This window comes from Geotrypetes seraphini, chromosome 4 (genome assembly GCF_902459505.1).
Source record: "Geotrypetes seraphini chromosome 4, aGeoSer1.1, whole genome shotgun sequence".
Taxonomy (NCBI): Eukaryota; Metazoa; Chordata; class Amphibia; order Gymnophiona; family Dermophiidae; genus Geotrypetes; species Geotrypetes seraphini.
Window position 1 is genome coordinate 176460994 of NC_047087.1, and position 16653 is coordinate 176477646.

Sequence of the window (16653 nt, forward strand, 5' to 3'; positions counted from 1 at the left end):
GTAGTTGAAAACGTGGAAAGATCAAGGGCTTGAAGATATCAAAACCTGTTGTTGATTAGACGTGACAGAGAGGGAATAATTGTGAAGGTTAACTGATGATGATCAGAGATGGGTAGCAGTGAGGTAGAGAAGTTGGAGAACAGTTGGAGAAAGACAAGGTCATGGCAGTGGCTTTCCCAGTGAGTGAGGATAACAAGAGTACAGCTGGAGGTCAAATGAGGTTAAGGCATGAAACTTAGAAGCATGCATATCAGTGGGATTGTGAGGATGAAAGTTAAAATCCCCAAGAATGAGGGAGGGAGAAGAGGAATCAAGTAAATCTGAAAGCCAGGAGTCAAATTCAGTGAGAAAGGAGGAAGGGTGCTTTTTGGGGTGGATGATAAATGACTGCCATCCAAAGAGGTAGAGGAGTGAATAGGCAGACAGAATGGACTTCAAATGAGGAAAGGCTGTGGGAGAAGAGGTTGGAATCCACAAGTAGGAGAGAAAGCCCAACACCTTCACCTCAACCAGTACGGTGTTGTATATGGGAGAAGTGGTAGCCACCATAGGAGAGGGCAAATCCATGTTTCAGTTAAGAGTAAGGAGGTAGAGGGACTGGGGGATAGAGGTCAGGAATATAGGGCAATTTGTTGGAGACAGAATGAGCTTTCCATAGGGCATACGAGAGAGGGAGAGAGGAAGGAGAGGAATAGGTATAAGGTTAAGGTGGTTACACACTTGGGGAAGCAGATGGGTGTGGAGGGCTAGGGTTTGGATTGACATCCCTGGCAGTGTGCAGGAGTAAGAGTGTGTTGAAGCAAAGGGGAATAATGACAGCAATGATGAAAATTGGTGGGGCTCAATGAGAGAGGAAATGGATGAATGGAAGACAGAATGCTTGAGCTTGAGTGTGGTGTATAAGGTAGATGACAAGATTACCAATGAAGGGATAGGAAAAAGAGGGTAGTGAGGATTTGTGGTGAGGAGAGGGAAAGGGAGAAAGATTGGACAGAGTGAGTATGAGAAGTAGAAAGTGAATTGGAGCCATAAGAAGAGGAACAGCGAAAATAGAAATATACAAGAAGTGAGGTAGTGAATAGTGAGGTGCCTTCAGGAGGCGCACGAAAGAGCACACTAAGGAGCACCTGCTGCTTTTTATTTTGGTTTTCTGTTAAATTTATCAGCTTAGGCCATAATGTATTGTATCATATTTGAATTGTGAAATATGTTTTGCAGTCTATCTCTGCACCTGGTAGCGGAATCTGGAGTGATGGAAAAGATAAAAGTGACAATGTACAAGCCCATACCTGGAATGTGGAAGTCTTAATTGATGTTGTTAAAGAGCTGGTGAGTTTGCTATAAAAATTTCTCCCCCACTGCCACTATTCCTGGCTTACTTTAACAGGTGAATTTTGTGCATTTTAATAAATGTTTTGTATCTGTTGTGTATCTGGTGGGCCACTGAAATGAAGATGCATAACTTTGAATGTAAAGCTAATTCTCTCACAAATAAGGGATTTAAAATTAACAAAATATGGTCTCCCTTATCTAAAATATCTTCTCTACACTAATGTCTGATATGTTCCAACCTCTTAAATATTACCGAACATTACTTTTAACTATTCATTATTTTTTTATACTCGTACGATAACAATCCTACTAGGTCTCCTTAAGAACTTATTTTTTAGATTCTCCTTATGGCTTCATATAATTGTTCTCTTTTCTCTATTATACTTGGGTGCTTGTTGTTCACTGTTGCACCTATGAATTTGCTTGTGACTAGAGAATGACATGTGAGCTCATCCCTGTCCCTGCGAGCTCATCCTCCGTCCCCACCCTGCAAACTGTCAGATCCCATCCACAGAAGCCTCGAATAGTTATGATTTTATACTGAACTTATTTTATTAAAGTATAAAAAGAGATGATATTCTGTACAGTTGTCATTTTATAAACACAAATAATACAGAGCAAGAATCAACAAAACCCCTGTCTCCGCTCTCTTTCACAAATGTCCCCTCCACTATTGTGAAAACTAAACAAACCAAATTACTACAGAATGCTACATAGAAAAATCAAGCTAATAGAATATTTCAGTCACACATAGCAGGAATAGTGTTAGGGGAGGGCAACTGCCCCCTGATCACAGAGAGAGCCCTAAGCCAGCTGGAAGCTAAAGAAGCACAGCCTGGGCTTTGCAGTCCCCAGTTATGTCTAATACCAGCTCTAGCAGGATGTATATTTCAAATCTGAAATATTGTAATCACAAAATATAAAATAAATTAATTTTTTTCTATCTTTTGTTGTCTGGTAATTTTATTCTTCAAATCACATTGGTCTCAGGTTTTGGGTTCCTTTTGACTTCATCGTGGCATGGCTGGCTCCTTCAGGTAAAATAGGTGCAAGAGGAGCTGGGGAGGAGATGCCAAGTCTGACACAGGCGCAGTTTTTTACCACAGGAGCAAGGATAGCATAGTCCGGCACTTGGACGCACACGACTTGATGAAACCAAGTCAACATGGATTCAGGAAAGGGAAATCATGTTTGACGAATTTACTCCAATTTTTTGAGACCGTGAACGAGCAAATTGATAGTGGGAAGCCGGTGGACATAATATACTTGGACTTCCAGAAAGCGTTCAACAAAGTTCCACACGAAAGACTTCTCAGGAAACTACAAAGCCATGGCATAGAGGGGGATATACAAAGATGGATAGGCAAATGGCTGGAAAACCGAAAGCAGAGAGTGGGCATAAATGGGAAGTTCTCCGACTGGGAGAAAGTGACTAGTGGTGTACCCCAGGGCTCGGTACTTGGGCTGATCCTTTTTAATATTTATATCAATGACCTGGAGGAAGGAACATCCAGTGAGATCATCAAGTTTGCAGACGATACAAAACTATGCCGGGCGATCAGATCGCAGGAGGATAGAGAGAAACTCCAGAGCGACTTGTGTCGGTTAGAAACATGGGCAGAGAAATGGCAGATGAAGTTCAATGTGGAGAAATGCAAGGTAATGCATTTAGGCAATAAGAATAAGGAATACGAGTATACAATGTCAGGTGCAACTCTGGGGAAGAGTGAACAAGAAAAGGACCTGGGTGTACTGATAGATAGGACCCTGAAGCCGTCGGCACAATGCGCGGCAGCGGCAAAGAAGGCAAATAGAATGTTGGGCATGATAAAGAAAGGAATCTCGAGTAGATCGGAGAAAGTTATAATGCCGCTTTATAGGGCAATGGTCAGACCACACTTGGAATACTGCGTCCAACATTGGTCTCCCTACCTAAAGAAGGATATAAAACTGCTGGAGAGGGTGCAGAGACGAGCAACAAAACTGGTGAAGGGTATGGAGAAACTGGAATACGAGGACAGACTTATAACACTAGGATTGTTCTCCCTTGAGAAAAGGAGACTGCGTGGGGATATGATCGAGACCTTCAAAATACTGAAAGGAATCGACAAAATAGAGCAGAGAAGATTATTTACATTGTCCAATTTGACACGGACTAGAGGACATGTAATGAAGCTAAGGGGGGACAGGTTCAGGACTAATGTCAGGAAGTTCTGCTTCACTCAGAGAGTGGTTGACACCTGGAATGCCCTCCCAGAGGAGATTATTGCGGAATCGACCGTCCTAGGCTTAAAGAGCAAACTAGATGCATATCTCCTTAAGAGAGGCATATAAGGATATGGTGGACTATAAATTACGCCAGGTGTACACCTGGCAGGGCCTCCGCGTGTGCGGATCGCCGGACTTGATGGACCGAAGGTCTGATCCGGAGATGGCAGTTCTTATGTTCTTATGACTTTTCACCGCTCCCACTGGGCGGTAAAAGGTTTTGTCTCGATTCCCACGGGGCGGTCAAAGGTCTTCCTGCGGTAAACCAGTTGCAAATTTCTCCATTCCTGCGGATTTACCGTGGTAAACGATCCCCGTGTCATTCTCTACTTGTAACATCTATGCAGTATAATCTACTTCCATGTGTACTTATTACAAAACTTTCAATAAAAATTTTAAAATGAAAAAAAAAAAAAAATCAGTCTTTGAATTAAATGGGAGGGCTGGTCTTGTGATGCTGATTTAAATTGTCATTAGCCTAACCATAAACACTTGTTTGTCATATATTCATCTCATTAGTTTGGTTAAGATTATAACCCTGACAATGTGCATCTTCTAAGACCAGCATACTCTTATGCCATCTGTAGTAAACCCACATGGCAATTGTGGAATAAAATATATCTTCCCATGTGGGTTTGGGGGGGGGAGGGGTTTATAATGAATGAGACCAAGCCATTCTTTTCTAATCTAGAACTACAGATTAGGTCACATGTATTAAACACAAGGCCCGTGGTCCAAATCCGGCCCGCCTGGCCGTTTTATGTGGCCTGCGGCAGTGCTCCCGAACTTCCCCTCCTGCGCTGATCTGATGCCACCGTCGCGCTGAAAAATCTGCTGGCCTTGGCAGCGATTCAACAATGTTGTTTGTGGCTCCTCTTCCTGCTTTCTGTCTGCCGTGGCACATTTTTCAGCTTGATGGCGGCATTAGACTGTTGCAGGAGAGAACACATGCTGGGCTGTGAGGAGAGAGGGACCAGGGGGGGGGGGGGGGGGGGGGCGGGGGAAGACGTGCTGGGATGTGAGGAGAGAGGGGCCGGCGCGCTGGGCTGTGAGGAGAGAGGGGCCGGCGCGCTGGGCTGTGAGGAGAGAGGGGCCGGCGCGCTGGGCTGTGAGGAGAGAGGGGCCGGCGCGCTGGGCTGTGAGGAGAGAGGGGCCGGCGCGCTGGGCTGTGAGGAGAGAGGGGCCGGCGCGCGAGGGAAGATGTGCTGGGCTGTGAGGAGAGAGGGGCCGGCGCGCGAGGGAAGATGTGCTGGGCTGTGAGGAGAGAGGGGCCGGCGCGCGAGGGAAGATGTGCTGGGCTGTGAGGAGGAAGAGGGAAAGAGATACTTGAAGGGAGAATTGTTGGAAAGAGAAAGGGAGAAATGGACCTGGGGGAAGTAAGGGAGGCAGGCAGACACGGGGAGAGATGGGATAGGGGGTAATTGGGAAGAGAAAGAGAGAGAAGTTGGATCTGGGGATGAAAGGGAGGGAGAAATGTTTGGCCTGGGGGTGGAAGGGAGAGAGAGATGCAGCATCTCTTTTTTTTTTTCTTCTTCTTCTTCCATCTCATTGTTTAGCTTCAAGGGGGGAGGGAAGAAGAACAACAGAAAAGAGGGAGCAAAATGTTGGACTATGGGGAGAGATGAGGAGAGAGGTGGTTAATAGGAAGCACACTCGGCCTGCGAGTATTGAAAATTCGTGAACAAATTCTGGGCCGACTGACCCACTCCTGCCTCCCTCCCACCTTCCCCCCCCTCCCCACCTGGCATCCCAGACCTTACCTGGTGGTTTAGGGGTCTTTCGGAACAGGAGCGATTTTCCTACATGCCTGCCCCATGCACATCACTCATCCAAAATGGCTGCCGTGAGTTCCTGTAGTCTCTCGAGACTGACGGGATCTCACGGCAGCCATTTTGGATGAGTGATCTGCAAGGAGCAGGCATGTAGGAAGATTGCTCCTGCCCCGAAAGACCGCCAGACCACCAAGTGAGGTTCGGGGAGGTCCAGGAGGTGGAAGGGAGGTGAGGGTGATTCTGGTTTTAGGAAATCACAAATAATTGAAATCATGAGTCCTAACACCGCGAAGCGGGAGGGGGAATGTAGATAGAAGGAAATAGGCTAGGAAAGGAGTGAGATGGGAAATGGGAGAGCAAGGGACTGAGAGGAGATGGAGATTTGAGAGCTGAAAATTTAAAAAGAAGAGTGAGAAAGAGGGCAAGATTTAGTGGACAGAGGCAAAAAAAAAAAATGTTGAAGCTGAATGGGAAAAATCAATTTGTTGGAGACAGGCATAAAGAGGGAATGGAACAAGAGAATAGAGGAGAGAAAATGGACAGCAGACACTGGAAAGAAAATTATTAGAAGATAGACAAAAAGCAGAAAGAGAAACTGGGACCAAGATGATGGAAAAGCAAAATGACCAAACAACAAAAGGTAGAAAAAATAATTGTATTTTCTATTTTGTGATTACAATATGTCAGTTTTGAAATGTGTATCCTGTCAAAGCTGGTGTTAGTAGAAATATAGGGATACAACCTCTTCAAACCCACGCTGGCTCTGTGGTATAAACGAAATAAATATAAAATACTTTTCCTCTCTTTTAGGTCCTAGTTCACACTTGCTGTCTAAGACTAAGTATCTTAATAAAAAAATTTGGCCCATGACTTAGATTTTAGCCCCTTATTGTGATTTGAGTTTGACACCCCTGGATTAGATAGATTGCATGAATCTTAAACGTGTAGAAGAACTTATTTTCAAAATATTGTTACATGTGGGTGACATCCTTCTGGAGCCTGTTTGGGAATGCTACCCAGTTTACTTTTAGAAACCTGTGGAAATGTTTCACCTTACATGTGAGCATTTTCTCATCTGCAACCAATATATGGGACCCAGTCATTCATTTTTCCATGGAGCAGAGCAGATGTGTGTTCTTGGTCCTTAGCATATTAGTTGCTTGTATGCTTCCCATATTTTTCGCTCCATAAGACACACCCTAGATTTAGAGTAGGAAAACAAAAAAAAAACAACCAATCTGAACCAAATTGTGTACTAACATATGCCAAGCTCTGCACCCAGCCCCCCTCACTCCCTGCCAGGTTCTGCACCCTGTCCCCCCCTCCCTACAATTTTTTCCTTTCATTTTTCATATACACACAGCAGAGATAAATTCTCAAAACTGACACATTTTGATCACTAAATTGAAAATGAAATCATTTTTCCTACCTTTGTTGTCTAGTGATTTAATTAGTTTCTGGTTGGACTTCTTTCTGACTGTGCATCCAACATTTCTTCCACAATCCAGCCCTTTGGGTCCAGGTCTCTATCTCTCTGTCTTTCTTCTGCTTACAACCCCCCCATCCCATCCCCATGCCTCTCTCTCTCTCTCTCTCTCTCTCTCTGTCTGTCTGTCTCTGTCTGTCTCTCTGTCTCTGTCTGTCTCTCTCTCTGTCTCTCCCCCTTTTGGTTCAGGTTTCTCCTTCTCTCTATCATCCTTCTGCTAACATTTTGAGTGTTTCCTTTCTCTACCCTCTCTAGTCCAGCATCTCCCCCCCAGGATCCAGTGTCCCTCTGGTTTGTTATCCTCCTGCTCTCTCCTTCCCTGTCATATCTAGGATGATGCACTCTTGCTCTCCTTCTGCTCTCTCCTTCCCTGTGATCTCTAAATGAAGCATTCTTACTCCCTCTTCCTGCTTTGTTTTCCTGTGATCTCTAAAGTGAGGCACTTTTACTGCCCTCTGATCACTAGAAGTGCGATGGGCGGGGTCTTACCGCCAAGCTGCTTCCTGACCCAGCGAGAGGTCGTCTTCCAGCTGTGACTGCCGCTGACCTAATTACGGCAGCCTGCACAACGAACTGAGCAGGCTGCCATTGGCCTCTGAAGCACGTTGCCTCTGCCGCGGTCCCGCCCATCCTCTGACATCAGGGGCGGGACCACGGCAGCGGCAACCTGCCTCGGATGCCAATGTCAGCCTGCTAAGTTCACTATGCAGGCTGCTGTAATTAGGTCAGTGGCGGTCAAGGCTGGAAGACGACCTCTCTCGCTGGGTCAAGACGACCTCTCTCGCTGGGTCAAGACGACCTCTCTCGCTGGGTCAAGACGACCTCTCTCGCTGGGTCAAGACGACCTCTCTCGCTGGGTCAAGACGACCTCTCTCGCTGGGTCAAGACGACCTCTCTCGCTGGGTCAAGACGACCTCTCTTGCTGGGTCAAGATGACCTCTCTTGCTGGGTCAAGACGACCTCTCTCGCTGGGTCAAGACGACCTCTCTCGCTGGGTCAAGACGACCTCTCTCGCTGGGTCAAGACGACCTCTCTCGCTGGGTCAAGACGACCTCTCTCGCTGGGTCAAGACGACCTCTCTCGCTGGGTCAAGACGACCTCTCTTGCTGGGTCAAGACGACCTCTCTCGCTGGGTCAAGACGACCTCTCTCGCTGGGTCAAGACGACCTCTCTCAATGGGTTGGTAAGTCCCCGCTGTTCGCGAGGGCAGGACGCTGGATCTGGACACCACGGATGAGTGAGAAGCGGCTTCAGGTGCTCACCAATGCTAGGGAGAGCCGTATGAGGCACAGGCATTTAAAATGGTATTTTGAGATGGAGCATAGCGTTAAAAAAAAAAAATAAAAAAGTACTTTCACTGCATAAGACACACGGATATTTCCACCCACTTTTGGGTGGAAAAAAAGTGCGTCTTATAGAGCGAAAAATACGGTACATCTTTTTTTCATTCATATATCCTGTCTAGTATAGGGCCCCTTCCCCCAGTAGTATCCCCTAAGTTTTTGGCAGTTAAGATTTTGTGTGTGGGGTTTTTCATGGTTCACTAGGCCCTCTTTGGTCTCAGACAACCTGAGATTGAGCTGTTAGCTACAATGAAATCAAAGTCTCCAATGTAACCACTGCTTTATCTAACTGGTCACCTCTTCACCTATCTGGTGGGGAAGACTTGACACTCTGAAAATGATGGTAGTACCAAAAATTATATATATGTTTACCATGTATCCTTTATTGTTCCCTCTGTCCTTTTATAAACAATTGGAAAAATCTTTGTTCGATTTTCTATGGAATGGAAAACCTCATAGAATCTCACAACAAAAACTGAAATCTCTGAAATCATCAGGAGGAGTCAACTTTCCGATCTTGATCTGAAGAATGCTGCCCACTTGCCTACCCTATTCACTCTCTCCCCTCCCAATTTCAAGCATTGGGTCATTCGGCATCTAAATATTATAAACTTCTTCCATCTGTGAAAAAATCCTGAGAAGAGGACATAGGTCGCTCTATCTCAGATCTAGATTGGTCCTCTTATCTAAAATCTGTTTTTCATTCCTCCAGATCCGCCTCCATAACACAAAGTATATTTTTTCTATGCCATAGAGCCCAATGGACTCCAATGAAATCCCATCGGATTAATCCTAATTTTGCTAAAGAATGCTGGACTTATAACAAATATATCGGCTTTCTTAAAACATTTGCTATTTCTTTGTCCCTCCATCCAACACTACTGGTCATCGATATGGGATACTATCTGTTCTCGTTCTCTATTTCACATCAATATAATCCTTATGTACCAAATGTTACTTAAATCTTCTGCTCTTCCTTCCTGCTTATCACCAGAAGATGAATATCTTTTTGATATCCTTATATCCCTAGCCCTAAAACTCTTTCTGAGCTCTTGGAAAGACCTTTCTAAGGCGTCTATGGCACAGTGGTGGAATCTTGTTTGTTTAACATACAGATTTGAGGCTTATCTAGCCAAAAGATCTAATAGATTTCCACAATTTCTACGCAAGTGAAGTTCTATTAAACTTTTACCTACAAGGCTCCAACTTTTGATTTCTTTTATTTTTCTTTGCCTTTCATGTGTAAGCCTTAGAATCATGTACAGATTCCTGTTCACTGTTAGTGTCTATTTCCTATCTTTAGAAATTGTGTGAGATTTCTTTGTATGCTTCTTTTTGCACCCATGGATTGCAGCCATGTTCATCTACTTGCTCTACCATGTATCATATTATGTTTCTTTCTCACATTGCTTGTTATGTGATTACTGGTGTTTTCTTGTTATTTCAAAAAATTTCCAATAAATCTTGACTTAAAAAAACAATGAAATCAAAGAACAATCTTTCTGAATATGTTCCAGAAGACCATGACCTCATGTTTGGCACCAAGGGATTCTGATGTATTGTATTAGGTAGAGGCTAGAGAATGACACGGGGAAAAAATGTGTCCCCGTCACTGCCCCGTCCCCAGCCCACCGGCCCCTTCACCGCCCAGTCACTGCCATCCCCTTCACTGCCTCGTCACCGTCCCCGCAGCATCCATATAAGCCTTAGTACTGCAATATTTAGCTTATTCCTTCCTTATAAATCAAAGTTCTGGCTGCTGAACTAGAGAAAGAGATGTTCAGCTGGCAGGGCTTTGTTTATAAATTTTTATCAACACAACTAATATACTACTTTATCCTAAAGCAAAAAATAAATAAATAAATATAATTTTTTTTTTCTACCTTTGTTGTCTGGTTTCTGCTTTCCACATCTTCTCATTCAATTCCTTCCATCCACTGTGTGTCTTCTCTCTGTGTCTTCCATTTGCTGTTACTGTGCCTCTCCCTTCACCCCCCCCCAATTGGTCTAGCATCCATCTTCTTCCCTCCGCTACCCCATAGTCTGGCATCTGTCTTCTTCCTTTCCAGCGTCTTTTCCCCACTCTGTCTTCCACATTTCCCTTCAGGGTCTGTTCCTCTGTACCCTCTTTCAGTGTCTGTTCTATTCCTTTCCACCACCACCCATCCCTCCCTCCTTTACCATCTGTTCCTTTCTCCACCCTTCAGCTCCTCTCGCATGGCCTATCTATCTACCTCCCTCCCTCTTATTTTCGTGGCAGGTTACAATGTAATTTGTGCAAGCCGCTGGAGTCTGCGAGCTCGGTCCCTGTCCCATCCCCACAAACCATCTCGCTTCTGTGTTCCTATTTTCCCCATTTCTAATATCTCCCCTATGTATCTGGCATTGCACCCCCCCCCCCCGTGTCCATATACCATCCCCATGGCATGTACCCTTTATGTCTCTGTTCCTATGCCCCCATGCACATAATTTCCCCTCTTTCTGTTACCTTCCTGTGTCCAGATTTCCCCTATCTTCCTCTTCCATACCAGTGTATCTCTTCTTTTCAACCCCATCTAGCTTCTTTCCCTCTTTCTTCCCCCCCCCTCCCCCAGCATCTGGCTCACCTGCCTGTCCTCCCTTTTCTTTCCTGTTGTGGGTTTCTTTCTTTCCCTCTTCATCCCCTTGGCCCATAATCTTTTTCCCTTTCACTCCCTCCTTCCTAGTGTGAGCCGGGAACACATCCAGCAGCCCCCACCTGCCCAATCGCAGCATTCAGCCAGCTCCCTTCCTCCACCTCACCATAGATGCTGAGTTTGCCGGCTTTTTCGCCGAGCCGCATGCTTTCAAAAAGCCGCCCACGCGCGGCTGCTCAGTTGTTCAATCTTCTGCTCTGATGCAACCGGAAAAAGGAAGTTGCAGCAGAGAAGATTGAACAACTCCAGCAGCCGCGTGTGCGACTTGGCAAAAAAGAAAGCCGGCAAATTCGGCATTTAAGGTGAGGTGGAGGGAGGGAGCTGGCTAAACGCTGCGATCGGGCGGGTGGGGGTTGCTGGACCGCGCAATCCTTCATTGCCTCACTGCAGAGACAAGACCATTCACCGCTCCATAGGGCGGTGAATGGCCTTGTGCCCGTCCCCGCAGCGACTACTATTTTTCTTTCCCCGTTTCAGCGGGTTACCTGCGACTACTTCCGGCTAGCCGCAGGTAGCAACCACCGTGTCATTCTCTAGTAGAGGCCAAGAAGCATTAAAAATATTGCCATCCCTTGATGCACAGCATCAAGAAAATTGGGGCACTGAGGTTATTGATACCCTTGAAATGCTCTTGATCTGAAGGTGGCTTGCCCTCCAGAACCTCTGAGGATATATACCAGACTCCAAGCAGTTGAGATTCAGTGACTGATATACCTCAGACATCTTTAAATGACATGAACACATACTGGCTTTAACACCTGACTTTGTTGATGGCCCTCCAGGAGCTGATTATGGGCACATTCCAGGAGGGTATACAGCACATTTTTGTTCAGCAAGAGACTATGGCTAAAAAGATATGGATGCTGAGAATGGAAATGGTGAGGCCCTGCACCTTACTTATAGCTGATACTAAGGCCTCGGTGTCGATGGTGATTTTCAGCCTTTGGGGGAGGAAACTTCCCTGGTGCACTGGAGATCTTCAGTATCTCAACACCGGAACATAACATAATAATAATTTTCTAGACCGCATAACCCTAAGTTCAGTGTGGTTAATAAAAGATTATGCTATGATAAAATACAAAAAAAAAAATGTAATACATAGAGATTAGTTAACCAAGAATTTGGAAAAAAGAAAAGTCTTCAGAAGTTTTCTATAATATGTATAGGATGTAGACCTAATCAATAATGGGCGAAAATCTTTATCATAATGAGCTGCTTGATAAGAAAGACAATGCCCATGATTTTTCTTAGTTTTATACCCCTTAACTGAAGGGAATGTAAATGAGATTTTCTGCTTTTCTCATATGTCATAAAAACAAATCTGTCATCAAGATAGAATGGGGCCACACCTGAAGCAACTTTATAATATCGACAACTTAACTTAAAAATCACCCGGACCTCCACAGGGAGCCAGTGCAACCTACAGTCAATTTAAAGTGGCCAGAGAACCTGGAATGTCTCCAGGCAAGTGTTTGAAATACTCCTAGATATCTGAGGTTATCTTGGAGGAAGGGTCCCTTTATCTTCTCAGATTGTTTTTCTTTCCAATTGAGACGGTCATTTCCTTACAAAATCAAAGAATGAGAGCTAGGGATGGAGATTCAAGGAAAAAAACTTCGATTTGATTCATTCTGTTGAATCGATTTTTCAATTCACTTTCAATGACACAGCTTTTTTAAAACATTTAAAACATTTTATTTAACCAAGGCAATATGTAAAAAATAGAAACATTCAATTTATAACATAGCTTTAAAATTAGTTAGAAACATGGATTAAATGAATTCCAATTACAAGTTCTTATCTACTATAATGAAACGCTAAGCGCGCATGTGCACTTCTACCTGCGTGTTCCGTATGTCCGTGGAAGTTAGGAGTGCGCATGTGCGCTTACAATGGCCCCACACAGTACTCCAACGCGCGAAATGCCCTGGCAGCTGAACCCAAAGTGAATCGCAGCCTCTCACAGTACTCCCGAGCTTACAACGGCCCCACAAAGTACTCCAATGCACCCGTCTGACCCTCCCTTCCGACCTGACCCCTTCCCATAGCCTGGCCGACCCGACCTATTCCCATGGTAGTCCCTTGCCACACTCCCCCCCTTCCCTTCCCGTGGTCCCGATAAACCTCCCGACTCCAGCAGCGGCCGCAGCACTCTAAACACACTGCTTCGCGGCCTTCTACTACCCTAATTTGCTCTGCCGCTCTGTCATCAGAGATTTGCCAGAGTAAATCAGGGCAGCGCATGTGCGGTGTGGACGACTCGAAACTTCGAGTTTCATCAAGCAAAAATACTTGTGAGGTGTCCGCATCGGGGCTTCGTTGGATCACGTCACCCATTAGTGAGAATAGCTGCCTGCTGTCCCTGGATAACAACTGTTACGGTAAGTACCATTGCTTTCCTGGTATACATAGAAACTTCTGAGCAAGCCGGCTTAGTAACCTGAACTATAATAAGAAGAGCTCCCGCAGAACAACTTTGTTCGCTTTTCCCTCACTGAAATCGTGTCATCTTAAAAGATTCCTCGAACGAACCTTCTCTTTTCAAGCGGCCAAACTAAATTCATGGCTCGCCCAAATCATACTTGACAGCTCTTCATACCTCCCCTTCAGAAAAAAGCTCAAAACTCTACTTTTAAACGAACCAAATCCTTAACGCTCCCCTCTTCCGCCGTAACATTTCCCCTTCTCCACCTTAGAAAACAGATTAAAACCCTTCTTTGCAACAGACCTATCCCTTAACGCTCCCCTTCCCCCCGTCTCAACCCCCCCTCTCCTCTTCCTTACTTTTCCGCCCGTCCCCTTCTAAGTTTGTTGCTCCCCCCCTTTTTCCACCTAATATGCTTTGTTCCCCCCCTCTCTTAAACTCAATTGTATTCTACTACAGCACACACTGTATGTACCCTGTATTTAGCCCTTCCCTCACCTAAATTGTTAATGTAAACGAGTTTGACCCTAAGATTGCCTTGTTATGTTCTTCTTTTTTTTTTCTAATCGCACTGTATGTAATTCATCTATCTGTTGTGAACTGCCTTGAACTCCCTGGGTATGGCGGTATACAAAATAAATTATTATTATTATTATTAAAGGTAACTTCTCTTGTCTCTCATGCCAATATGTAAATACATCACTACTAGTGTCTGAGGGTTCTTCACATTTATAGCATGCAAGCTCTGCACTGCATCTGAGGCTGATTTCATAATCATTGTCTGACATCGATGGAAGTTTTTTGCTGAGGGGAAGGAAAGATGGGGACGAGGAAGAACACATGGTTAAATTATTGGATTGCATTTGACTTGGCTTCTGTTCTGAAACATTTGATTGTATTTTGTATCTGGTTTGATTTGTTTCCTCATCTACTCCTTGGGACACTAACCAATCTGGTTTTCTGGATATCCATAGTGAACTCACATGAAAGGTTTGTATGCATTGCCTTTTTTATATGCAACCCACCCATGCGTCTTTGTGATGGATGTCCAAAAAAAACGCTGAAGTAAGCTGCATCAAGGATCATAAATATCTCCAAGGCATTAATGTACAGGTGAACCTTTTTGGAATGAAGGAAAACTCCAGAATGAGAGAGAATAGGATGAAATTAAGTGATAGGCTCTGGAATCTAACAAAATAATTCTTTACAGAAAAGGTGGTGATTGCATGAAAGTGTCTCCCGGTAGAGGTGATGTAGACACTGACTTCAAGAAAGCATGGGACACACCTGGGATCTCTTAGGGAGAGGAGGAGATAGTGGATTGGCAGGCTGGATAGGCCATTTGGCCTTTAGCTACCATCATGTTTTCTATGTTTAAAACCTGAATGCCAAGGTATGTCTGGGGACTAGGTTAAACACATGGTTAAATTATTGGATTGCATTTGGCTTGACTTCTGTTTGGAAACATTGATTGTGTTTTTGTATTGAGTTTGATTTATTTTCTCTTCTTGGGACGCTGACCAGTCTAGTTTTTAGATACACATGAGAGGTTTGCATGCATTGCCTTTGTTATAGACAAACCTCCAATGTTCCTTCATGATGGATGTCCAAGAAACCAGAATGCCAAGGTATGTTCTGAGGACTGAGTTATAGGCCTCTGCCTCAGTCAGCAAATAATCAATTCAGCTCATCTTACACTCTGTTGCTGCACAGCAGTGCTTCTATAATCTCGGAAGCCTGGTAGGGGTACAGAGGGTGTAATTTGTAAGTGACCTGGTGCAAGGAATTGTTGATGCCTGGACTGTGTTTTATTTCTAATTTTTATATTTTTAATATTTATTGTTTATCTGAAGACAAGCAATCAATATGTTCTGAAAATGTAGGTGATGTCATTCATGGAGCCTGAAACAGACTGTCAAAAAAAGTGTACTGTCATTTTAAAACTTTGACTGCCCATACCATTTGTGAGCTGGTGCCTTCCTGCCCGACCTTGGCTTATGGGACTATCTGTTTACCACAGAGCTGAGAAGCTATTCTTTAGAGTCTCTCTAAGTGTATCAAACTTGTAAATTTTGTTTGCCTTCCTGTTTCATTTTTCTCTTACTTTAGTAATATTTTTCTATTTTGTTTTTCTTTCATTCAGTTTAAAATTTTTGGATTTTTTAAATTTTGTTTTTCAGGCCTTCGAACTCTTTTTGACCTGATTTTAGGCTGGGAGAGTTAACATTTTTTAAAAATATTCCATCTATTTGATTTCCCCAGAACATAGTCCTTCAACCTCACATCGAAGGTTTTTCCATTGATGTCCAAGGCTCCTAGTGGCTTCAAGCAGTGTACTCAGTGTCACAGGACCATCTTGGGTACAGACCCGCTTAATTGGTGTGTACAGTGCCTAGGTCCTGACCATTGAGACATTTTCTGCATACTCTGCTCTCATTTGCAGAAGAGGTTGCTTAAAGCGAGTAAGTTGTAATTTGAGAATGTTTTCAGGTCAACTTAACATATATCCACTATGGCTGGAGACTCTTGACGCAACCTCAAACTACTCCAGGATTGACACTGGCACTGACTGCATCAATGATTCATTCCATCTCTTCATCAGTGCTACCATTGTCGAGGAGCCTTGAAAGAAAGCTAAGAAGCATAAATACGTCTCTCCATCCAAGCATGCATTGGCATAGTCTTGAGCATAATCACCCTTGACAAACTGATGCCAGGTCACCATCTCTTCAGTTAGTGTCTCTGAGGCATGCCTCGACACCAAGGTTCCCAACACTTCGTCACCTAACGCAGCCAGTGCCTACTATACCCTTGTGAATATCAGTACCATCTCTGCAAGAACAGCTAGAGTGTTATTTTTGATAGAACTAGCTGTGCTGTTGCAGTCACACTCTGTGCAAGTTCAATCATTGACCAAACAGCCTCGGCCCAGACATTCCAAGGTTGTCTCCTCAGTCAAGTAGTTCTCATCTGAACTGTCAACCAGGTAGCCATGTACTACATGACCAAACAAGGCATAGGGTCTCGTCCACTTTGCCAAGAAGTGTTCCACATTGGTCCTGGGCGACATATTTCTGAAAGTGATTTATCTAGCAGGAAAACAGAATGTCTTATCAGACAAGTTGAGCAGACTCCTACAAATTCACAAGTGGACCCTCACCTGTTTTATGTCAGATATTTTAGGATAGGGGTATCCTGGAAGTGGATCTCTTTGTTTTTCCCAATAACCACAAATTTTCAATCTTCTGTTCTGGACTCTAAAGTCCCAAATTGTCTGGAGTCGGATGCCTTCTTAACTGGGATGGAGGTAAAAACTTTCTCACATATGGATTGACTTATTTGACATTATCAC

General features: G+C 44.2%; 1 protein-coding gene across 13 annotated transcripts in view; it reads left to right on the forward strand.

The window, feature by feature from the left end:
* CNOT1 (CCR4-NOT transcription complex subunit 1) overlaps positions 1–16653 on the forward strand; it is a 1050915-nt gene that overhangs the window by 270329 nt on the left and 763933 nt on the right. For all 13 annotated transcript variants that reach the window (XM_033940598.1, XM_033940586.1, XM_033940591.1 and 10 more), the window contains one exon: positions 1219–1329. In XM_033940598.1, the coding sequence (XP_033796489.1) occupies positions 1219–1329 (111 nt within the window). The remainder of the gene's footprint in view (positions 1–1218; positions 1330–16653) is intronic.